We start from the raw sequence: 25,814 nt of genomic DNA, 5'->3' as shown, positions 1-25,814 counted from the left end.
GCAGAGGGGAGCAAAGGGGAAAAAATTGGAACTACTGTAACAATATAATCAATAAAATATACTTTAAAAAAGGCAAATGTAATATGATAATTATTCAGAAGAACTATTCTTTGGACAATAAGTTGAAAGTAAAACATATATAACATATAAATTGTTGTCTAAACTAATGGAATACTAATATTTTTAATATGTTTGACCTACTTGCCATCACTTTACACAGCCAAAGACAACTTTGTTTTTCAGGCTTTTTCATATTTTAGATATTGATTTAGTGTGGTAGATTCTGTCTATAAATTCTTAGAACACCCATTAGTTTTCTCTCCAATGTGGTTTTTCATAATTCTGTCCCAATATCTCTGTCCCTTAACCAAAACCTCTTCTCTCCTCAACTCTCTACTTGCCTCTGTTGTGGTAGGGACTCATAAATTTGCCTTACCAAAGTGGCGATCACAGAAGAGAAGTAAGGACAAGCTGGAACCAGTTGAATCATAGGGTGAGATCAACACCCTTATCTCTAGACCTACAGGATCAATTCAAGACCAACTTGCCAGACCAGAACAATACCCAGTATCCAGACTGGTTTTTGTCTAGAAATTTTAAACCATGCCTATCTTTGTGTCTTCAAAACAGCCAACAAAGATGATCCAGTTTCAGTAATCTATTTTACCATTGTCTTAAAGATTAGAAAAAAAAAATATTGTCTTTCCTCTAATCTTAGTCTATATGTAAAAGGTCATCAAGGTTGCCAGGTATGTTGGACCACTGTGGTAGGACTTTTATATTTTACTAATATGCAAGTGTTCTTTTTTCTAGAAGCTATGGATTTTAAAGTCAACTCACTTTCACCAATAATTGTAATATTAATAAAACACATTATTTTCTAGTAAAGCATAGTTTTACAAAAACCTAAGATACTTTTAAGTATAATTATTTGTGAAAACTCTTTTCTTTCTTTGTATTCTTTTAACCTACTCCTCCACAGTACCAAGTGACTGACAGGAAAACCCCAGCTACACTGTAGAGGAAAGCTCTTACTGAATGACCCTAAAGATGCCAGCAACTTACTCTGTTAAATCCCTAACCTTATTCACCTTCTGTATTTACCTCCTATGATCAAATGGATATGCTCTGGGGACATGAAACATTTTAAGACATTTACCATAAAATCACTGGCACAATAAAAAATCTTACTACTAAATATAAAGCTCTGGATTTCATTGTCTGTCAAATTGTTTTTCATTAATACTATTAATTTATCTTTCATATTTTTTCACAGTATTCCTTAAGTTTTACTAGAGAATCTAATGGAAGTAAAGGAGCTATTGACTTTAGAAATGCATGGACCTAAATACACAAACGTTACATGGACCCCAGGTTATGAACATCTGTTCTTTATAAATGTCATTGCTAACTCTTCAGAGTGATATGGGTCACTCTAGGCTTCTAAGAGGAGTTGTAATGATAATGTACTCACTCCCAAGAGGTAAGGAAACCTTGGCATTTTATGAAGACGATCAAATGGAGTCATTTAATAAGCACCAAGAGTTTTCACATATATTTGTGAAATAATGCATTTCTCTTTCATATAGTTCTTTTGTTTCTTCGTGGCACTTTTCACAGTGTATGAAAACTTTAAAAAATATCTTTATGGATTTTAGGGGAGGAAGGAAGAGAGAGAGAGAGAGAGAGAGAGAGAGAGAGAGAGAGAGAGAAGGAGGGAGAGAATGGGAGATGGAAAGAAAAAAACATCAATTTGTTATTCCACTTACCCATGCATTCATTGGTCGATTCTTCTATGTGACTGACTGGGGATTGAACCCACAATCTTGGTGCATTTGGAAAAGGCCCTAACCAACTGAGCTACCTGGCCAGGGCCAATGTATGAAAACTTTGTCCATTTCTTTATTGTCTCTGTATGCCCTGAAATATAAGCTCCTAGAGGTCAGGAACCTGGTTTGTCTTCTCAAAGACTATATTTCTAGCTTCTGAGATAGTTTTCAAGCATATGATAGACATTCAATAAGAATTTTATCAATAAATAAATGAGATCTTAAGCAATTAGTCAAGTTATTTATTATAAAATTTAAAATTACCACTTATTATGCATCTGTGCCATGCCTAATGCTAGGTAGACTGTATACATCATCTTGCCTAATTTATATAAAACTATATGCAAGACAGGCACTGATATCCTGATTTTACAAATAAGGTAAGTAAGAAGCTAAAAACAATATCAATTTATTCATGCAATAGGTGACAGTGCAAGAATTCGAGCTTGGTGAGTTTGACCCTAAAGTCTATGCATTTAGACTTACGGTATTCTTTCCTGTGTCCAAAACCAAAGATGAAGAAATTTGCACACCATATATAGCACAGTATATACCTGTGGGTAGGCTGGCATGATCTTATAGACCTTGTTACATTTCTTCAACAAAGCCAACACAAAACACTATTGATAATACTGTCTTATATTTACTTTTCTTGTTCTCTAAATTTTCCCAAGCAGTTGCTTTCATATTATCTCCTTAGATCTTTATTCATGTGCTTATTCATTTATTCATTATTTTATTAATCATACACAATCTAAACAGAAAAGCAGCTTACATTTAAAACATGGAAATGCTAGTATAGAGATACAGATAAAAACCTAGGACACCTAGGGGCACAACCTATTAACTCTGCAGGGAGATTCAGAGAAGTCCTCACCATGAAGGTGACATTTAAAGGAAATGTTGAACCTTGAGGAAAAGATACCAAGCAATAAAAGGAAATGAAAGCATTTCCGTGACAAACCTCCCAGATAGTTTAACAAATACTGTTATTAATACAAGTTTATTAGGTAAACTAAAGCTTCGTGAATATGTGAATCACACAATATATGGTTCTATAGGTACAAACATTTCTCGTGCCATTGACCTCTCAACATTACAGCCTGATTCAAAGATGCTTTCTACACCAGATTCATGTTTTTATTTGCCTAATTAAAGCCTTGAACATTAATTTCTTCAATGGTGTATTTAAAGTCTATTCCAAAGGTTATGGAGTCAAAGTAGTTTTCATGGAACAATTTGTACAGCTTTAAATTACATATTTTCTTTCAGCAGTTTATAATTTCCTATTATTTTACCAAAACTTCTTATCATCAGCATAAGAAATAAAAGGTAGTAATACTCTGATACATACATATTTTTCTCATGTATATTGAAATATCGTTCTTGGTGTTATACTTCTATGAACTTAATAACATGATCTTTAAGTGCATCAGGGAGGTTATTGCAAAATGATGTTTGGTATGCCTGTGCATAAGTGTGTATGGGTAATTTCACAATTTTTTTCTTTCTTTAATCATTTTTTCATCAAATACTTATTGATCATGTACTTTGTTCCAGGCAAGTTGTAGGCTCTGAGGATATAATAGTGTTTGAACAAATTGGAACCCCTAAACTTAAGAAATTGCTCTCTTTGAGTGAGTGTGTTGTGTCCAAGTGAAGAGATCTAAAAAATAGTCTATCAATCATAAATCCCATAATAAAGGTAACTATATTTTCATGATGATGTATAAAAATAATTTTCAGTCCTGTATGGAGAGAGGAGAAACAGTGTCATGGTGGTGTTCCTCAGGTAAACAATGGCTGAGTTGAGACCTAAAGATGAAGGAGAGTTAGCAAGAGGAAAGGGAGAGTGGAATGCAGTTGAGGAGGTTCAGGGAACTCTAAGGAGTAGAGAAAGCATCATGTTTCCTCCATGTTGCAAATTGGAAACTGACTCCCTTTTACTAGTTCATATGACTGCCACAATTACCCCTACGTAATCAGAACTTAAGGGTATTTATAAAGAAGCAAGACCATGTTTGATTGTTTGGCTGTATTATCATTGTAAGAATCATAGATCTCTTTCCAAGTCTACTAGGATTTACATGTGTACAGACTCTGTCTCCAAATCATTTTCAAACACAATAAAAAGCCAAATGAACACATCCTTCATTCTTTTGTTTAAAGCTATGCAAACAATGACATGAAGGAACATAGTTAATCTACTTCTCATCTAATAGTGAAAACTTCGAATTTTTTAGGATAGCTAGCAAAGCCCTCTCCTTTTGTGTTGCTCTTCATGAGAATGCATCATCATATTTTTCTTTCAAAAATGTTATTGCAAACAAAAGTCAAGCAGAGTTAAGTAAAATTAAGATATTACTAATATAAAATATGTAAATACAGTGTTGATATATCTTTCATTTTTTTGAAACAATGCAATTTCAGTTTTATTATGATGCTTGTGGAAACTTGTTATTTATAACTTGCCATTTTGTTCTTTTCAACAATAATTATTTCTTCACTATTACTGGTAGGAATTTTCAAACTAAGAAAAATAATAGTTTCCAAAAATAAATTTCTAACTATTTTACCAAATCAATATATGGTTCTTTTTTCTCTCACTGTGAGCTGTAGATTTATACATGTTTGTTGTAAAGGAGCAACTAAATTTTAAAATATAAGTGTTTTAATTGCATAACTCACTTGTAAACAACCACATCATTCAAACTCCAACCAATAATTTTATATAAAGAAAATGGCACCATCAATATGTTTCTTTTTTATTTTTTGTAGAATCCGTTATTTTTTTGTTTACTTCAAACACATTTAAAATGGAAACTGAAAGAATAATTTCTACCTGAAACAATTAAACTGGATTCTACTGGCATATAATGCTTCAAGCTTCACAGCAGTAAAGATGGTTATCCATCTAATACACCTACTAAAGCCAATTTAGTTGCAATAGTGTCATAAGGATAGAATATCATCATTGATAAAACTCAACAAACAACATTAATGGTAGAGAAATATTTTTACTCTGGTTCACTGAAAATGGAACAAATATTAAAAGTCCACAGTATGGCTGGTGACCAATCACCATGCAAACTTCTACATGTGATGTTTTAATATTTTGTTCATGGTATTTTGATCCTGAAGCTGAATGACACATTGTTCTTATTTCCTACTACACTTGACATCTGCTGTTACTTTTGGTTCTAGAGCAGGGCAATATCCTGGATTGGAAATTTTAGATATATGAAATGGGAAGAAAGAAGTAAAACAGTAGAGAAAAAATATGCTATAAAGAACACTGGTAATAAACCACTGATTTAAAAAGTAGTTTGATAAAGGCCTCAAAACTCAAAACTAAGTTTCTGGTAAGAACTTCAAGTACTTTACATAGAAAGTGTGAAAAGTGTTTTAAAAAGGACAAAGAATAATACTTAAGTCCCCCAAAACAGAAATTATTAGATATCTGTGTCTACAAAATATATGCAATAGGGCAAGACTTTTCTTCAAACATGGAAGAACTCATTCAAAAGAAACAAAGGGACAGATTTAATTGCACTTATATTGCCCAGTACGTGGAAAACAAAATATGTTAGTCTACTAAATAGTAAACAGTTTCTGTGATTCAAAACTAGTTTGCTACTATGTCAAGTGCATTTTTGTTTTTCCCAAGATAGAATGGAGAAGTCTTCCATGCTAACAAGCCCCTTTAAGTGGTCACACTTATTTACCACTCCTGGCTTACAACATCAGAAACTGATATGTACTGAATGCCATTCATGAGGTTTACTCGAACTTGCTATAAAGACAGACAATAATCCAGTAGCTACAAAGTTTTCTTACAGAATTGTCTAGAGATTCATATAAAGATAAAAGATGTCATCCCAGACTTAAATTCAGAGCTACTTGGTTGCTGACATCAGTTCAAGAACTGTGCACAATTAATGACATTACTCTGCCCCAAAATAGAAAATGCAAACACTTAAGAACTGCTGTTCTCTTCTCTGAAAATCACAGTGTCGTTGTTCATGTTTACTTGCCATTTATGGAATCTGACTGCTGTTAAAGTGTCAATTATGTACATCAAGTTGATTGTCTTTTCCAAGCACCTCTCATGTGATCTGCTTCAATGCTCACATTCATGCTAAGAGAACAGTCAACAAGAGACTTATTCAAATAACCAACTTCCTCCTTTCATCTTCCTTCCAATCACAAAAGACTCCCTGCCACAGAGAACACGAGTCATTAAAGTAAAGAAGATGAATAATATACTAGTCAATTTTGCTAATTGTAAAGATTCTGCAATTTTTATACACTTCAGTGATTTTTTTCAACATTTTGCAGCTTGGTTGGCTTTGCAGCACAAGAGTTCATACACTGTTCATACAAAATTACCAGCAAAGCTGTAATGATGTATTAATAAAAGGCACAATGATACTTATTACATTACTAGAGAACAAATATACAGTAAAGATAATTTTAACTATACACAGTTTAAAGAAAGGAAAAAGAGAAGGAGTTGTTTCTTAAGCAGCCAGCCATCCCTGTACAGAAGAGGGGCAGGTAGAAAAATCTGAGATATGGACTTCTGAATCTGGGCTAGTTTTCAAGATCATAGCATGTGAAGTTCTGGAATATAATTGCAGTGCTGTTATGTGTACACGCACTGGTCACAAAAAGGAGATAAAGTGCTCTCATCATTTCTCAAACTATTCTCTATTGGAAAAAAGGATAAAAGATACTTTCTACAGATGTGGATGTTAATTAGTTCAAAATACATATTATTACATTTTGATACATGCACAACAATTTTCTGCTGGTATGCATTTTGGAGGGAGCCAAGAAAAAAGGCAAAATTTTCCAATTGCACCATTTGTGTTTCCAACATTAATAGGCAGAAATAATAACACTTAAAAAATGTGCAGTAGAGGACTTCTAGACTCAAAGAACCAGAATTTATTGAGCATGTCTTTTTAAAAAGTTCATTTCATTGTACATAATTTAAGATAAGGTCATACCTCAGTCCTTAATTCTGCAAGTCTAGATTTATAAATTAACAATGTGGATCCTGTTATGAAATTGGGGAAGTAATGTCCACCTCAGTGTAACTCAAAACCAAAGGTACGTTTCACATCAAAGAAACGATCAAAAAGACTGTGTCACATTTCTAACCTAAGCCAAAATAAATTAACAAGAATGCAAACATGATGAAGCGCGTACCAATGCGAAGATTTTGCCAACAGTAAAGCTTCAGCAACACTGTCCTATAAAGTGGCCTTAAATATGCCTGGTTCTTCCTTGAGAGTCAAGTGTCCATGCCATGCCACTTCGTGGAGGAGGTCCTATTCTATTCTCCTCACACATCACTCTTTCACCCACTATTCCATGAGCACCACCAGCACCTCAATTGTTGTGCCTAATATCCCTTATCATCACCACCATCTCTAGCTTCTCACTCTCTTGCAGCTTTAACTTTCTTTTCCACATTTAAACATACTTCACCTTGAAATATAATTGGTTTTGCAATTAAGGGTCTCTGAACTGGTTCACAGTCATCAAAAACCACAAAACCAAAATTTGGAAGCTTTCCCCCAACACATCTGGTATAGATGTGAAGAACCGTAACATTTCCAAAAGTCATGAAGAATTATTTTAGTTCATTTTCATCAACATCATGTGGCAAATTACCACAAAAAGTTGATAACTGACAAGACAGTGAATTACTTTAAGGTGATCAGATTCATTTTGTTCCACATCTACTCTGCCTAGTCTTGGCCCTCTAGGATGGGAACCAGGATGTTCCATAGTTCCTTATTCATGCACATGAAGTGACTGAGAGAGAACTATGGTTAACTTCAACTCTCGACAGTAGTAGGAGAACTAGATTTCTCTAATTTCTTTTTTTTAATGTATTTTATTGATTATATTGTTACAATAGTTCCAACTTTCTCCCCTTTACTCCCCTCCACCCAGCATCTCCCTCCCCCAGCAATCCCCCCCCAAGTTCATACCCATGGTTCGTACATACAAGCTTTCCCACTTCACCATTTCATATATTCTTCTTCTTCTTCTCTCTATCTCTTTTTTTTAGTAAATATGTGATTAATTAATTATTTTAACAATAAAAAATAACTATCCCTCCCTCTCAGATATCAAGACCCTTTGTAATCTTGTAAAAGACACTGGGCGAAGGTCTCAAGTTCCTCTAGCTGCTTCAAGCTGGACATGGTCGTCATCCTACCTACCCTTAGGTCCAGAAATCACTAATAATAGTGGGGGTGTGGAGGGGAGGGTGGCCTTCCCACATGGGGAAGGATCGTGCAGATTCCCGGTCAGTTGGCGGTCTCCGGACAACGGCGTGCTTAGTTTAACAGGCTGGCATCCTTGTTGTGTTCTGGGGGCAACAGATTTGGCAAAAAGCGTTAAAAGACATCATTCAATCCATAACTACTAGATGACAAAAGGCAGGGATTAATTTTTCAATGTTCCACATTAGGGGAAAAAAAAGAAAAAAAGGGCTTCTTTGGAGGAAGGTGTGCTAGACACATCTCACCTGTCCCAAACCCTTTTGCCCATTATACTTAGTTTGGGCTGAGGGAAATAGTTTAGGTTTCCCCCCTCTCAGACCTCTGGGCCCTTTCTGTCCAAGCCATTAAGATAGAAAAGAGAAACCAGTTTTAAAGTGAAGTCCACAGACCACCTCATTCTTCACCAACCCAGTCATTTAGTTCAGCCAAACCGTTGAGTCTCAGGAGGCAGCGCTGCAGAGAGGATTAAGTGCGGCTTATACGTACAATCACTCAGGTAATGCAGACATAGGCTTATGCCCTTTGAAAACAGAAAACACATGTTAATTTATGTAACAGAACCCACAAACAAGTCTCTAAATCTGTAAGTCTGTCTTATTGAGAAGATACCCAGTTGCAAGGCACTTGACATTCTACTTGCCTGCAACTTGAATATCTTTGATGATATCACAGACATGGTTTAATTTTCAAGTGAAACAATATTTTAAATGAAAAGAAACTTTTAAGACGGTTAGCTGCACTACTTTATAGTCTACCACTGACCATTGTGATTTTCCTTGAATAATGATTTTTCTCCCTAAGATTACCCTCCTTGTCATTAAAGGGACTGCATTAAGTCCATTTTTAATTTTTCCTGTTCATTTGCATAAACACAACAAGAGCAGCAAATGATCACTTATGATCTTTAGTTCTGCTTTGCTGGAACTTACGCAAGGAACATTTAGGGTGAGCTTCAATCTGCCCTTCAGGGCACAGAAGCAGAACCACATACCTGGCATTCATCCTTGCCTGTACACACCTGTCCTTTCCAAGTCTTTCTGGTTTTTCATTGTGCCTTAAGGTCCCTTCTAGCCATCTTTCAGGAAAACAACCTTCGTTCCTTCCCTGGAAAGATTGCTGTGGATCGCACAACCAACCATGGTACCAGGCCTTTTATCTTGTGGGCTTTTATTACCTTTGAAATTCTTTCCCAGTTCTCAGGGCTTTTTGGTAACAACCTGAGCCCAAGTATGTCTCCTTTAGGCTTGACATTCCAGTCAAAGACTTGGTCAAAAAAAAAAGAACCTCTGTTGACAACTGGTCTTATTAGTTCTATGCAAAGGAACTTATGTCATTACTTACTTGTTTAGAATGCCAAACTCTGGAGGGATCACATAGGGATAAAAATATACAAAGTGAAGAAAAATCTTTGTCCTAATATTCACTGAATTGACATTTCCATTCTTCATATTTTCATTTTTCCCCCACTAAAAAAAAGTTTTTGTTTGTTTTTCCATTACAGTTGTCTCACTTTTTTCCCCCTATTGCTTCCCTGCACAATGCCACCCCTTCTCCCACATTTAGTCCCCACCCAGTTGTCCATTTCCATGGGTCTTTTATACATGTTCTCTGACTAGACCCTTCCCCATCTTACCCCCTTCACTCCCTCGCACCTCCCGCCTTGTTACTGTTAGTCTACTTCTTGTTTACATAGCTCTGGTTCAATTTTGATCATTTGTTTGTTTTGTTCATTAGTTTCCTGTAATAGGTGACAGCATAAGGTATTTTTCTTTCGTTGCCTGGCTTATTTCGCTAAGCATAATTCTCTCTAGTTCCATCCATGTATGTATGCTCCCTCTATTCCCATTTTGCTGAGAGTTTTTATCATAAATGGGTGTTGTACTTTATCAAATGTTTTTCTGCATCTATTGATATGATCATGTGGTTTTTTTGTCTTTCATTTTGTTTATGTGGTGTATTACGCTTATTGATTTGCGAATATTAAACCATCCTTGCATCCCTGGGATGAATCCCACTTGATCGTGGTGTGTGATCTTTCTAATGTGTTGCTGGATCCGGTTTGTCAATATTTTGTTGAGGATTTTAGCATCTATGTTCATCAGCGATATTGGCCTGTAGTTTTCTTTCTTTGTTGTGTCTTGACCTGGTTTTGGAATTAGGGTTATACTGGCTTCATAGAACGAGTTTGGGAGTCTTCCCTCTTCTTGTATCTTTTGGAAGAGTCTGAGGAGGATAGGAGTTAATTCTTTCCTAAATGTTTTGTAGAATTCACTTGTGAAGCCATCCGGTCCAGGGCTTTTGTGTGCTGGGAGTTTTTTGATTACTGCTTCAATTTTACTAGCTGTTATTGGTCTATTCAGACTTTCTGTTTCTTCTTGATTCAGTTTGGGAAGACTATAGGTTTCCAGGAATTTGTCCATTTCCTCTAGGTTGTCAAATTTCTTGCCATGCAGTTGTTCGTAATAATTTCTTACAATCCTTCATATTTCTGTTGTATCAGTTGTGATTTCTCCTCTTTCGTTTCTGATTTCATTTATTTGGGTCCCTCTCTTTTTTCTTGGTGAGCCTGGTTAAAGGCTTGTCAATTTTGTTTATGTTTTCAAAGAATCAGCTCCTACTTTTGTTGATCTTTTGAAATGTTAGTTTAGACTCTATGTCATTTAATTGTGCTCTGATCTTGATGATTTCCTTCCTTATACTTTATCTGGGCTTTGCTTGTTGTTCTTCCTCTAGTTCTTGTAGCTGTAGGGTTAAATTTTTTATTAGAGATTCTTCTAGCTTTTTTAGGTAGGCCTGTAATGCTATGAACTTTCCTCTCAGGACTGCTTTCGCTGTATCCCATAGGTTTTCGGTTCTTGTGTGTTCATTATCATTAGTTTCCAGAAAATTTTTGATTTCTTTCTTGATGTCATTGTTAACCCATTCATTATTTAATAGCATGTTATTCATTCTCCATGAGTTTGAATGTTTTTGAGTTTTTTCCTTGAGGTTGATTTCCAATTTTAAGCCATTGTGATCTGAGAAGATGCTTGATATAATTTCAATTTTCCTGAATTTGTTAAGGCTTGTTTTGTGTCCTACCATGTAGTCTATCTTTGAAAATGTTCCATGTGCACTTGAGAAGTATGTATATTTTGCTTCTTTGGGGTGAAAACTTCCATATATATCGACTAAGTCCATTTGATCTAGAGTGTTGTTCATTGCCTCAATATCTTTGGTGTTTCTTTGCTTCGAAGATCTGTCCATTGTTGACAATGGGGTGTTAAAGTCCCCTACTATGAGTGTGTTGCTGTCTATATCTTTCTTGGAGTCATTTAAAATTTTCCTTATATATTTGGGTGCTCCTAAGTTGGGTGCATATATATTTATAAGGGTTATATCTTCCTGATGGATTTTTCCCTTAAGTATTATGAAATGCCCTTCTTTGTCTCTTTTTATGGCCTTTGCTGTGAAATCTGTTTTGTCTGATATAAGTATTGCTACCCCAGCTTTTTCTTCATGTCCATTTGCTTGAAATACCTTTTTCCATCCCTTTACTTTCAGTCTGTGTAGATCTTTTTTCTAAGGTAGGTCTCTTGCAGACAGCATATATGTGGGTCATTCTTTCTAATCCATTCAACTACCCTATGTCTTTTAATTGGAGCGTTTAACCTATTTACATTTAAGGTTATTACCGGTAAGAACTTATTCATTGTCATTTTTCCCCTTTGTACTCATGTTCTTCTCTGTCTCTCTTTGTTTCTTTATCTTCTTAAAGCAGACCCTTTAGCATCTCTTGCATTGCTGCTTTGGTGGAGATGTATTCTTTTAGCCTTCTTTTGTCTTGGAAGCTCCTTATTTCATCCTCCATTTTGAATGAGAGCTTTGCTGGGTAGAGTATTCTAGGTTGTAGGCCTTTGTTTTTCATTGCTTGGAATATTTTTTGCCATTCCCTTCTGGCTTGTAGTGTTTCTGCTGAGAAATCTGAAGATAGCCTTATTGGAGCTCCCTTATATGTTATTAGTTGTTTCTCTCTTGCTGCTTTTAGGGTTCTCTCTTTGTCTTTGAATGTTGGCATTTTAATTATGATGTGTCTTGAGGTGGGCCTGTTGGGGTTCTTCTTCATTGGGACCCTCTCTGCTCCCTGGACTTGCATGACTTTTTCTTTCCTCATGTGAGGGAAGTTTTCTGTCATTAGTTTTTCAAAGAGGTTTTCTATCCCTTGCTCTTCTTCTTCTCCTTCTGGAATTCCTGTGATACGGATATTATTATGTTTCATGTTGTCCTGCAGCTGTCTTAGAACCTCTTCAGTCTTGTTGAGTCTTTTTTCATTTTTTTTCACTGTCTGGGAGTTTTTGTGTATGTTGTCCCCCAGCTCGCTGATCTGATCTTCTCCTTCCTCTAGCCTGCTTTTAATTCCTTCTACTGTGTTCTTCAATTCAGAGATCGTATTCCTCATTTTCTCCTGGCTCTTATTGATAGCTTCTATGTCCTTTTTCATGCTCGTGTAATTCTCTGTAAGTTCCTTGTAGTTTTTCTGGAGTTTCTTATAGTTTCCCTGGAGTTCTTTGTAGTTTCCGCTGAGCACATACAGCTTCTCCATAATCCATGTTTTGAATTCCGTATCTGATATTTTTCTCCCCTCTATTTCTTTTAGCTCTCTCTCTGGGGATTTTACCTTTCCTTTTGATGGGGGGTTGTTTCTCTGTCTTCCCATTTTTGTGATTCCTATTGTTTGTTGGTGCTATTTAGAATGATCTTCTTGTCCTGGATCTGCCTCTGGTAGCGTCAGATCATGTACCAGACTGGCCGTAGGCAGCCTGTTGGAGACTTCCAGGGATCTGCTGCCTTTGTCTGTCTTCTTTAGTTGTTAATCTACTCAATCTGTGATTAGTCATCAGGCTTAAGGACCGTGGGTGTGGCAACTTAATTCCTGTAAGCAGGGCTTTTATTTCCTCTTAGTCTGATGCCACTTGGAGGAGAATGGTCTGTCTGCTGTACTGGGGCTGAGTCAGCACTGGCTGGTCCTGGGAGGAGGTTAGTGTAACTTCCACTTACTGCTCCGCCATCTTGGATCTCCATCTGTGTTGTCCTTGATGTTATTTCTTTAATCTGTCTGGTTGTATTTCAGCTACTCTTTGGTGGGTCTTTTTCTCTGGTTAGTTGATTGAGGGTCACTCTGCCCACCTTGTCTTGAGATCTTTTGTGGAGGTGCTGCTAAAACATAATGACACAACACAGGCAAGAAACCCACACCCTCCAATATCTCCCCCAACTACAATCTCACTATAGGCTGCAAATAAGCCTGTATTAATATACTTGTGGAGATATTGGAACTCTTATTTCGTAGGAGAAACAGATAGGAGTCTTTAAATGAAAGAAGAGTAATTTTCGTGTGGGAAGTTGATAGAGTAATAATATTAGCAATTGGGATCAAGGTTATGTAAGACAGCAATTAACATTTACTCTGTATGTTTGAAAAGGAGGAGAGGGTTACAGTGTGGAGTGAGAAAGTATAAGTGTATAGTATTAGGATTATATAATCGGTATATGCTATATGATTAGCGTGGGAGGGAGGATAGACACAACAGACCTCCAGGCAGACAGACAGCCAGAAATTGAAGCAGAGGGCTGAGGAGGTTAGAAGGTAGGAAACTGATTGAGAAAGAATTTTTCAAGAATAAAAATACAGAGTAGAAAATAGCAAGACAGGAAGGGAGAGAGGAAAGAGAGAGAGAAAGTAGAGAAGAGAAGGGTAGGAGAGAGAACGCAAGAAGAAGGGGAGGAAGAAGAGGGGGGACTGGATTAAAATTTTTAAAAAATTATATATTATAAAAAAGATTAGGAGATTAAAACATGATATAAATTTGCAAGATAGAAAGAGAGAATATATAGAGAGAGGAATAAGAGATGGGAAAGCAAGAGGGTGGGGGAGGGAAAGAACACAGAGGAGGGAAGGAAATCAGGAGGAAGAGGAGATATTAGGGAGGGAAAGACTGAAATTGAAGGGTTGACAAAAGATAGGATGAAGGAGAGAAATACAAGAGGGAGAGAAAGAAGTGAGGGGATAGGGTGGAAAGAGAGAAGGGGTAAGAATGGGAGGGTGAAGGGAGAGTGGAATAGATTAGAATTATAATTTGAATATTAAAAGATTGGAATATAAAATGGAATAGGGAGAGAGAAAGAAAGAGAGGGGGAATATTTATAGGGAGAGAAGGAAAATAAGGGCAAGGGAGGAAAGAAAAGCAAATGTAGATTGAAGGGGGACAAAATAAAGAAAGAAATTTAATAAAATTGAAAGTGCTTAGCGCAGAGAAAGGAGAGAGAGAGAAAGTAATCGGAGGGAGGTCGAGGATAAGGGGGAGGGAAGGGGATTAGGAGGAGGGAATAGGAAGGAAAGGGAGAGAACTTAAAATTAAAAAATTAACAAAGAATAGGATGAAGGGGAGACATGTTAATTGGAGAGAAGGGAGGGAAGAGGAGGGGAGAAAAGGAAAGAGAATAAGAAAGGATGGGAGGGGCCGTTAGAGAGGGAGTGAGAAATAAAAGAATGAGAGGATTTTAACTCAATTCTACTTTTAGGCACAGTCTCTGTGTGTTTTTGGTTTGTTTTTTGTTTTTCCTTCCTTCCTTCCTGAGTCCGCCCCTATTCAAAATTCCATGGGTTTCAAATCTTTTCTGGTTGGTTGGCTGGCTGTGGGAAGGTCCTGCTTGATTCTGAGATTGCTAGTCTTTCATTCGTGGGCCTACCACCGCTCTGCTGTGAGCTGCGTTTAGTTGTCCTCTCCTGAGGCACCCTCAGCCCTCCTCAGGCTTGTCCAGCTACTCCTTCCCTCTGTTGGTCCAGCCTGTGCCTGCCAGCAATCCCCGCCCTGCCTCCAGTCGTGTCTCTATTCCCAGGCTACAGCTTCTGCTCTCTTCCCTGTCTATATGCCTGCGCACCCCACCTCTCTCCCTGTCTCGAGATCGTCCCTTTGTTCTGCAGGACTCTGGCACAGTCGGTCAAAGCGCTGGGCCCAGTGGCCCTTTCCTGCCCAGGACCTCTCCCCTGGTCTGGAGCTCTGCAGCGGCTTTCCCGCGTGGGCTCTTTCCCTTGCCCCAAAACTGTCTCTACTCCAAGCTACAGCTTTCCCTGGCTTCCCTGTCTATAGGCCTGCACGCTCTATCTCTCTTCCTGCCCCAGCACAGTCCCTTTGTTCTGCAGGATTCTAGTGTGGTCGGTCAGCGCAGCGCTCTCCTACCCAGGAGCTCTCCCCAAGCCTGGAGCTCCGCAGCAGCCTTTCCCGGTGGGCCCTTCTCCCCACCCTAAAATTGTCTCCACTCCAGAACCACCGCCTCCGCTCTCTTCCCTACTTACACGTCCTGCGCACCCTATTTCTCTCCTAGCCCCAAACCCGCCTTTTGTTCTGTGGGATTCTAGCGCGATCCCTCAAAGCACCGGGGGCATGCACTGCTCTCTTGCTCAGGAGCTCTCCCCGGTCCAGAGTTCTGCAGCAGCTTTTCTGTGCAGCCGGTCTCCTTGCCCCAAAACTGTCCCTTTGTTCTGTAGGGCCCTAGCGCAAGTGCTGCGCACGCCCGGAATGCCACGCTTTAGGTCGGAGGTTGCAGCTGAGGAGGTTTCTCTCTAGACTCAGATCACACAGTTTCTCCCAGTCCTGGTTGTTCACTGTTCTCTCCCTCCTCTGGCTTTTTCAGCCAAATCCTCTCCCTAACTCCCTACAAGAATTCACTTATCGGTGTGCCCCTAGCAGGGGGAGCCTCCAAGCAGCTCTCCGCTAGTGAGCTCTCCGGCTTGGTACTGCAGACGCACCGGGTCCCGGAATGACTCAGCCTACAGTGCATGGTAAACCCCTCTACCTTCCTCCACGCTGCTCCCACGCTCTCCTCCCTGTTAACGCTATCAGAGATCCACACTCACTCAATCACTCCTGTCCGCATTTGTTCCTGGAGTCTCTCCTTAACAGGAGCGAACTGAGAACACTGCCCCTACTCTGCCGCCATCTTCCCCCTTCTCTAATTTCTTTAAGTTCTTCTCTCTCACTGGAAGTTTCAGCTCTTCAGTTTTTGTTTCAGATTCTGACTCAGGTTTAGGTTCATGAGAGCGTGATTCCAAAGGCTCCTCTATGCCATTAGTCACAGGGTGAGCTTCATAGAGTCCACCGTTAGCATTTTCTTGTACAGGTTCTGGACATAGTTCTTTCTTCTTCTTCTTCTTCTTCTTCTTCTTCTTCTTCTTCTTCTTCTTCTTCTTCTTCTTCTTCTTCTTCTTCTTCTTCTTCTCCTTCTTCTCCTTCTTCCTCTCCTTCCTCTCCTTCCTCTCCTTCCTCTCCTCCTCCTCCTCCTCCTCCTCCTTCTTCTTCTTCTTCTTCTTCTTCTTCTTCTTCTCCTTCTTCTCCTTCTTCCTCTCCTTCCTCTCCTTCCTCTCCTTCCTCTCCTTCTCCTTCTTCTTCCTCTCCTTCTCCTTCTTCTTCTTCTTCTTCTTCTTCTTCTTCTTCTTCTTCTTCTTCTTCTTCTTCTTTTCTTCTTCCCCTTCCCCTTCCCCTCCCCCTCACTCTCCTCCTCCTTTTTCTCCTTCTCCTTATTCTTCTTCTGATTCCCCCTCAAGTTCTTGTTTAGTATCACCAAGTACTTCATCCTGTAACAAAACATATCATTGTGAATATAAAACTTATTTGGAATCGATCTCTCAGGAGCCAGAACAAAGGTTTGCATAAACTTCCTCTCTGTATACCATTAGAGAGAAAACTAATGACCTGGACAACTACTTCATCACTCAATGTTACATGACCATCCACATGATGAGTTTTGTATGACAGTCACTGAAGTTTAGAGACAATACTTTATGGTGTATATCATTTGCCATAAACAGCCTCCTGGGGTTTTTTTGCTAGCATCTAACCCACCATGAACATTCAGAGAATTCCTGCCTTAAAACCACTGTAAATATTCTAGAACTTCATTCAACAAAGTGTAATATTGCCTCACAAACATCCTGTATTACAAATTGTCCATCAGGCTTGTCCATAAACATTTCTTTCTGCACAATGTCAAATGTTCCAGCCAACAGCATGGCAGGTACTCACATGGAGGTCAGCAGGAGAGTCACATAAAATTCAACCACTACCCCAAATTCTCGTACTCACTGTCTTCTCCCTCAGACACCATGTTGAATCTCAGAAGCCCAAATGCCATGAGCTCCTTGCTCCCTCACAACCAGCTATTTCAGGGCACTAGATGCTGTGGTGAGAAACCAGGAGCACAGGCTTCTCTATATATATTTAAAGGTCAAGGTTGGGTTTTGTATATTAGCTAGACCGTTATCTGCAGGTTTGGAGACCCTGGTCAAAGACCATAATAAAGAATCCTTGCTGATTATATGTATTTGCATGATTGTACAAGATGACTCTTTTTTTTCATCTTAGGCCTCTTCATCTGAGCCATAATACTTAATACTTTACATTATATCTTTGGTTCAACAGTTTTATGTGTTTAAGCTATTAAGAACATTTTCAATGTTTTCTAAATCATTCTTAATCATCGTAGTTCCTTTGGCCAATATTTGTGACTGTTAAAAGTTAAAAGTTAGAATTCAATACTATGTCAACTGAACACAGTGTTTGATTTTTAGGTGTGTCCTTTTACATCTTGCTGTTGTGGTGATTTTAAAGACATTTTATCAATTTAATCAGCAGATGAGTAATTCTGGCCATTGTCAAATCTTATTTATAAGAGAAGTAAATATAAGCTTAACCACACTACTAAACATACAGAGAAACATCATCGTGTTTCTTAGGAGACTGTGAGTATAATTTCTGCTGAGCAAAACTGATATTTGGATTATTAGATTCATTTTTCCTTAAACCAACTGCATTTTTAAAAACCTAGATATTTGTTGCATATTGAGCTATATAAATTAAGGTTTAACCTTCTGAAATTGGATTTTTTTAAAATTTTTATATCTACATAAAATTCTTAAATACTAGATGACAATTTTTTTATTAATTAGGTATTTTTGCTATGAATGTCTAATATGAAAGTGTTGTGTCTTTTATTCTCCCTTTTGAGAAGCAATAGATCAGTCCTCTAATGTCATATGAACTGGCTGTATTAATGTTATATTGAATAATTTAATTTCACACAAATCAATAGTTATTGAGGTAAACATTAAGAATACTATTGTTAAACTTCATAGACTACTAATATATACCTTCAAATCATAAACTCTAAATATGTTTGGATATAATTAAGTACTCTCCATCAGTGATATCCCAAGTAGTTTCTTATAGATGCTGGCCTAGCATTATCCTAAAAAACATTACAGTGGAGAAGAAGAAAGTCTTTAGAGAAAGACTTCCTAGTGTCAAATGTGAACTCAGTTTTTTTCTACACACTTATTGGGGAAGTCTTCTTTAGCCTTGGCTTGCTCATCTGTAAAACAATGAGTATAATTCTACTTACCTTATAGGGCCAGAATAATAGTTAAATGAGGTGATACTAATTATAATTGCATTCATCCATGGTTAATGAGATGCCTAACATGCTTTTAAGAACTTTACATTTTTTATGTTACTGAATTCTCATAATAACTTCAGGACATGCACTATTAGTGGCCCTATTTTATAGAAGAGGAAACCATCTTAAAGAAAGTAACTCACTTGCACATATAACATGTTGAACACTCTCCAGCACATAGTGAGCAATCTGTAAATGTTAGTTACTGTTATTATCTGGAATTTTGAGAATATTTATTATGCCCCTGAACATATTTGACAAGCACATGTATATGACTGGGTTCTTGGAATGTTCATTAACTCAAACTATTGCTCAAATATCCTCACTTTATGTTAACAAATTAGTTAGTGGAGGCAATAAATGGTATAAAACTATGGATACTTAAGATAGTTGATCAAAGTCTTCAGGTTTGAATGTTAAAACAGTGCTGGTGGGTCTTTACATACTAGTTTGTCCCTTCCTAAAATATTATTTTAAAGACGTGGTTTAATTTAAAAATTCATTTAAGAGATGCTATTGAGTTTAATCCTCTGCTAAATAAGAGACTAAACTCTTAGACCAGAGGGTCATATTTAGGTCTTGAGGGTTCTAGTCTGGTTTTGCTATAGTAAGGAACTATGCTAAGTGCTCTACATGAATCATGACGAATGGTTCTATGCATCTATTGAAATATCACCAGTAACGGAGCTCATCATCTTTCAAGTAATTTCACTTGAACCCAATAATTTTTTAAAATATGTTTTATTGATTATACTGTTACAGTTGTCCCAGTTTCTTTTCCCTTTGCTCCCTTCCACCCAGTGATACCCCTCCCTCCAGTTGTCCCCCCCTTTTAGTCCATGTCCATTGGTTGTGCATATAGTTCTTCTCAACCTCTTCCTGTCTACTCCATTCCCTCCTACTATGCTTCTTAATTCCTGCACCATCTCCCTCCCTCTCCCCCTTCCTGCTGACCTCCCCCCCGCAATATGTTCCCCATACCTATAGTTCTTTTTCCATTCTCATTGCCTACTTAGTTTGCCTTAGTTTCGATTCCCTAGCTTCTGATATTGGTTGTTGTGATGCAGTTTTCATTTTAATGTTCATAATTTTGATCCTCCTTCTTCTAAGCCAGTCCCTTTAACATCTCATATAATAGTGGTTTAGATCTAATGAACTCCTTCAGTTTTAATTTGTCCTGGAAGCACTTTCTCTGCCCTTCTGTTCTGAATGACAGTTTCGCTGGATAGAGTGTTTATGGCTGTTGGTTTTTTATTTTTATTACTTTGAATATTTCTTGCCAGTCCCTTCTTGCCTGCAGGGTCTCCTTTGAGAAATCAGCTCATAGTCTAATTAGGACTCCTTTGTACGTAATTCTTTTCTTCCCTCTTGCTGCTTTTAAGATTCTGTCTTTATCTTTAATTTTTGACAATTTGATTATAATGTGTCTTAGAGTGGTTCACCCTGGGTCCAGTTTTTCTGGAACTCTCTGTGCTTCCTGGACCTGTAAGTCTATTTTTTCCCCCAAGTTCAGGAAGTTCTGCTTCATTATTTTTTCACATAATTTTTCTATTTCTAGTTCTTCTTCTTCGCCCTCTGGCAATTCGAATGTTTGTTCACTTATAGCTGTCCCAGAGGTTTCTGAGCCTCTCCTCCTGTTCCTCCCTTTTTGTTTCCATTTACTGCACTGGTTGACTGTTTGTTCCTTTCCTATGTTCCGATTTGTTGATTTGATCTCTGGTTTTCATTTCCTCACCACTTGTCTCATATGTGTTTTCGTTCATTTCAGTGTGACTAGCTTTCAGTCCTTCCCTGTCTCGTTCCAAATCTTTTGTTAATTCTGTAAGCTGCCTTATGACTATAGCTCTGAACTGAGCCTCAGAAAGATTTCTTATTTGCTCACCAGTTAGGTCCCTCATCTGCTGCCTGGTGAGCTGTGTCGCCAGGATTTCAATCATGGTCTGTTTCATCCTGTCAGTTTTCTGCTTACCTTTGTTTCCTGGTCAGGCTGTAGGGGACGGCGCCCCATGCCCTCACACTACCCAGCAACCTGCGACTTTTTTCACCACTCTGTGGTGCTTTGTGTGGGGGCGGGGGTCCAAGATGGGTTCCTGCCATTACTCTCCGATGAGAGACCAGGAGGCTCCTTCCCCATGGCCTCACCGTCCAAGGCAATGGGGGGGTCTGCCTTCTCCAGCATTGGAATTGCGAGCTGCCGGGTCTCGACTGCAGCTGGGATTGCTCCCCTGGAATTTCTCACAGTCCTGCCACTACCCACGCTGCTACTGCCAACAGCCCAGCCAGCCTTTCTGTCTCAATTCCGATTTTGCCCCTCCTACCCGCCCAGATGAGCACCACTGGTTTATAACTTCATATGTTGGGCTTCAATGTAGTTTTATTTTCTGGAATTTCTGGTTATCTTTGTTTTTGAGGTAGTTGTATTACTACGTAGTTGTGGAGAGAGACAGAGCGTGTCGGTCTAAGCCTCCATCTTGGCCAGAAGCCCTAAAACCAATAATCTGAATCCTACAAGTCTTCACTATATAGAATTTAAATCTTTCCATATGTGACCTCCAAATATCACTCATAGCATGCAGTAACTTCTTAGTAAATATATATTGAATTATTTGTTTCTGGAAAACTAAAAATGAATTGATATAAAACTATACTCCACATGACATTCCTTCAAATATCCCTTCTTCCTTGGAGCTTTTTCCCAAGCTTAATATCTGAAGATTCTCAAACTTGTAGGTGGTGATTATAACATAGAAGGAAGTTTAGATGTTCTGGGTCTAATATCAGATAGTCTGTCTTGTGCTGAGGAACAAATGATCATTTCCATCAGAAGATCAAAACAGTAGAATGCTGTCAAGATGGTCATTTGGAAAAAAGAAAGCTTATAAGTTGTAATTTTATTTAAAATGTTAAAATTGAAGGAATACTAGTTCAGTTTTACAGAGGTGAGTGTATGTGAAATTCCTAGTTATTGTCCCAGAAAAAATATGCTAATATGTTGCTCCAAGAACCACACATTGACAAGAAAGGCTGATAAATTTTACGTTGGAAAACCCAGTTTAAATTGGAACCTACTAGATTTTTTTTTGAGAGATCAGACCTCGTATATAGACTAATCAGCTAAGCTAACTTCTATGCAAAATATTTTATTCATTTCATAGCAAATACATTTTGTGACTGTCCTCTTGGCTTGTATTGCTTTATAGCTACAAAAAGCCTAACAATTCTGGTGCTTTATTTTTACTTTTTAAATGATACATTTTCATTGTCACAAGTAAATATACTCTACAATATATACTAAATACATTGTTTTCTATGCCTTGCAATTACAGTCCCTCTGGGATAACTTTTTATATAAGCACATACAGATCTACCTCACTGTTTTCTTTTAAACAATATGCATGGCGTTCTGTGTTATGGTTGTGAAATAATTTATAAAATTATGTTCCCTACTGATAGGCATTGAAGTTGTTCCCCAATCTTTCCTGTTATGAACAATGCTGTATTGTATATCCTAGTACAAACATGTAGACACACCTGTAATTATATTTAGGTTAAATTTCTAAATATGGATTGGAAGGGATATGCATCTTAAATTTTCATAAGTCTTTTATAAATTTTCATAAGTATTGCTACATTTCTTAAAGATTTTCAAATATTTATATTTTCATAAACAACATTTAAGTGTCTATTTTATTTAACTTTGCCATTACTGTAATTTATCAGACTTTATTTGATAGGTGAAAATTGTTGTAACAGTAGTTTTAATTTATATTATATTCATAAAAATTAAATTGAGAATTTTTGCAAATGTTTTTAAGTCTTAAGCTTTTAAGACACTTTTATTTCTATGAAAAGCTTTACATGCACTACACCAACTTCAACTGCTGTTGTTTTTTTCTTACTAATTTTTAAAAGCTAATTCTATGTTAAAGAACTTAACTTTTTGTCATAAGAGTTGCTGATTCTTTTTGGAGTTGACATATGTTTTTCGACTTTTTAAAATACCTTTTCAAAGCCTGCCAATTTTGTTAAAGCAATTATGTGAAAGATTGATCATTTAATCAATAGCACTAAGTCAGCCTACTTGAAATTATCATTAAATTATCTAGGAAGTAGGTTTCTATTTCTTACCTTCAGAGTATAAGTGAGTTGAATTGGGAAATTGCTAGAATCATTTTCAAATCATGATACTGATTTTATACTGATTTCTCTTTTAATTGCTAAACACTTGTGAAAAACATTTATTTTACTATCCAATATATTGTCAATTAATATTTGTCAAGGCCTACCTAAGTAATTTCAACCAGGTCATATCACATAAAAAATATCAAAAGAGCAAAAACTTTCCTAAAATGATATTCACACATTACTCCAGATACAGTAGCATTTTGAGAAGGTGAGGTAGCTTTTAAATCCACATAATTACTTCAAATCAATAAATGTTTATTGAGAATATCATAAACAATATTATAAACATCATGATCGTTTTGTATACATATTATATTGAGATTGAATCTAGAAGGGTCAAATACCCATACAGTGCCTCACCCATCCCCAACCTTAGAATCTCAAAATAAGTTGGCCAAAGTTTTAACAGAAAACATAAAAAATATATAATATTCTGCTAGAAAATTAGAATAGAATACAATTTTATCAATTAAGTTTCATTCAACATCACTTCAAAACCAAATGGAAAATATTCTTAAGCAAAAGGAATAAAATAGAGTGAACACATATTAAGCATTAAAACGCCTGTGCTATTTATCCACATGTCCCTGGTGTTTTCTCAACAGATATATATAATAAAACCTAAGCATTTCTCTACATGAATATAAAATTAACAGAAAATAGGAGTGTTATGAAAGTGTCATAGGTTTACCATGGCACAAATTATTATTCTACATCAAGCAGGTCCAAGATGTGGTTACTACTAACAGTGACGACTTTGATATCTGCACTTGGAACTACACGTGGTTTCTTTGGAGGATCAAATCCTGCAAGCCCTGAGGCATCTATGAATGCTGTAAGTTACTGGAGGATTAAAAAATAAACCCATAAAACCAAGAGATTACCATGATTTAGAATTTTAGTAGATTTAAGCTTTTATATCCTCTATTAAATATAATTATCTACTCACTAGATGCATTTAAGAAGCTTAAAGAGGTTTCTTTATTTCCTCATCAGAGTCAGATTATATCTTACTGGGGATACCCAAGTGAAGAACATGATGTTGTGACTGAAGATGGTTATATTCTTGAGATCTTCAGAATTCCTTATGGGAAGAATAATTCAGACAATAGAGGTATAACCTTCTTTCCCTCCTTCCTTTTTTCCTTTCTCTTTCCCTCTCTGGTTTCCTTTCTTCATGACATCCTTGTTCTTTTCCTTCTATTCTTTCTACTATTTACTTTTCCCTAAACATTAATTAGTCTTGCTCATTCTAGAAATATAACACTGATGAAGTTGTATCTTCAATCTTCAAGAAGGACATCAAGCAAATGAGATAATTATAAACAGACGATTATAATAATATGTGATCAGAGCAATGTTAGATTTGTGCACAGGATATTAAGCTAAAAGTCCTGACATAGGCACTTAACTAGGGGAAGTCAAGGAAAACTTGCTCTTTGAAAAAGTCCTAGAGGATCAGGGAGAGTTAGCCTGGACGCGTGTTACAGAGGCGGGGATGAGGAGACAATTCAAGGCTCATTTCCTAAACAGATAAAAGTCTTTCTTTTTTCTAATACTATTAAAAATTCATCTTTTTCACATTGTAGAAATATTGTGAAGTACAAAACGTATAAAAGTAACATCACTTTGAATTTAAATTCACTTAAATTAACTTAATCACTTAAATTAACATCACTTTGAATTTCTTTAGAATATATATTTTTTAATAGTTTGGGGAGGCATAAGTAAACTACACATACTTAAAGTGTACATTTTAATAAGTTTTGTCATCTGAGAAACCATCACTATAATGAAAATAAGATATTCAAAAATAATCAACTCAATGAAGCAAATCATTTAATTCTAGTCATGTGAAGCCTGTTTCTAACTTTATAACTTGTCTTGGAATAACAAATCAGTTTATACACTCATAAATACTTTTTTTTTCTTTAGGCCAGAAACCTGTTGTGTTTTTGCAACATGGTTTGCTCACATCAGCCACAAACTGGATTTCCAACCTGCCCAACAACAGCCTGGGCTTCATTCTGGCTGATGCTGGTTATGATGTGTGGTTGGGGAACAGCAGAGGAAACACCTATGCCAGGAGACATGTGTATTATTCACCAGACTCAGTCGAATTCTGGGCTTTCAGGTAAGAAAAAGGAACAATTATCAATGGACACTTAAAAATAAATATTGAGTTTTTAAAACACGGGTATGCTTACCCTTCCAATTCAGTCCCATTTAATAATTACACTCCAAGTAAGAAGAGAGGGAAGTCATTTTTTATTCTTTTCCTTTCTTGGATTATCTCATACACTTCATTGCAAGGGTAACCTTTTCTCCAAACATCCTGTGATCTCATTAACCAGTCTTAAGGGTTTCTCTGAATAAATTTTTCCAAGTGGAGTCAGCAAAATGACTGAAACAAGAAATTTTCTGCCCTGATTTGATTCAAAAGAAACATCCATGTGGATTCAAGAGGATGTTTAAAACCCAATTGGGGGTTGAAGAATGACAATCTGAGACAATATCAGTATCAAGGTGGAGGCGGAGGCAATTCAACACTGCGGAAAGATTATCAAAGGTTCTTCTATCACTATCCCACCTTTGCCTTATTCCTGGAAATTAATAATGGAAGTGGAGAACTGAAGAAAGTTCAGCTGATGATGCTGAAGCACAAATATGCTCTGAGAATTCTGGGAACTGGAAGGAATCCTGTGTGTCTGACTGAAGTGAGGAGATAAGAGGTGCTGACATGGGCCAGGTCAGGCAGGGCTGCTGAAAACAAGTGGGTGGCTTAATCGTGTGTTTATTCTTTTATTTATTTATCTATAAATTATATTTTATTGACTATGCTATTACAGGTGTTCCAATTTTTCACCTTTTTGTCCTCCTACCCTGTTCCCTCCACTCCCTCAGGCATCTGCAAACTTGTGTTCATGTCCATGGGTCATGTGTATAAGTTCTTTGGCTACTCCATTTCCTATACTGTACTTTACATCCCCAGGGCTATTCCGTAACT

At 37.1% G+C, this 25,814-nt stretch overlaps 1 protein-coding gene and 2 pseudogenes across 1 annotated transcript; 1 reads left to right on the top strand and 2 right to left on the bottom strand.

The window, feature by feature from the left end:
* Positions 1–6,982: 6,982 nt before the first annotated feature.
* Positions 6,983–7,628, bottom strand: LOC150010044 (ras GTPase-activating protein-binding protein 2 pseudogene; annotated as a pseudogene).
* Positions 7,629–16,067: 8,439 nt separating this feature from the next.
* LOC150010043 (ras GTPase-activating protein-binding protein 2 pseudogene) lies at positions 16,068–17,101 on the bottom strand (annotated as a pseudogene).
* Positions 17,102–23,537: 6,436 nt separating this feature from the next.
* Positions 23,538–25,536, top strand: LOC150010042 (gastric triacylglycerol lipase-like). Its single transcript, XM_090279405.1, has 4 exons — positions 23,538–23,642; positions 23,804–23,921; positions 24,743–24,941; positions 25,251–25,536. Exons 1-4 carry the CDS (start codon positions 23,538–23,540, stop codon positions 25,534–25,536), a joined length of 708 nt encoding a protein of 235 aa, XP_090135531.1.
* Positions 25,537–25,814: the final 278 nt, after the last annotated feature.

Source organism: Furipterus horrens, unplaced genomic scaffold, assembly GCF_987537825.1.
Source record: "Furipterus horrens unplaced genomic scaffold, mFurHor1.1.pri manual_scaffold_5, whole genome shotgun sequence".
Lineage (NCBI taxonomy): Eukaryota > Metazoa > Chordata > Mammalia > Chiroptera > Furipteridae > Furipterus > Furipterus horrens.
This window is presented reverse-complemented; position numbering and strand designations above follow the sequence as displayed.

Bases quoted from the DNA above. Each gene is read 5' to 3' on its own strand.
- LOC150010042 (XM_090279405.1), top strand. From the start codon at position 23,538: ATGTGGTTACTACTAACAGTGACGACTTTGATATCTGCACTTGGAACT. The intron at 23,643-23,803 runs GTAAGTTACTGG...TTTCCTCATCAG, and splicing joins CTGAGGCATCTATGAATGCT to AGTCAGATTATATCTTACTG. The intron at 23,922-24,742 runs GTATAACCTTCT...TTTTTTCTTTAG, and splicing joins GAATAATTCAGACAATAGAG to GCCAGAAACCTGTTGTGTTT.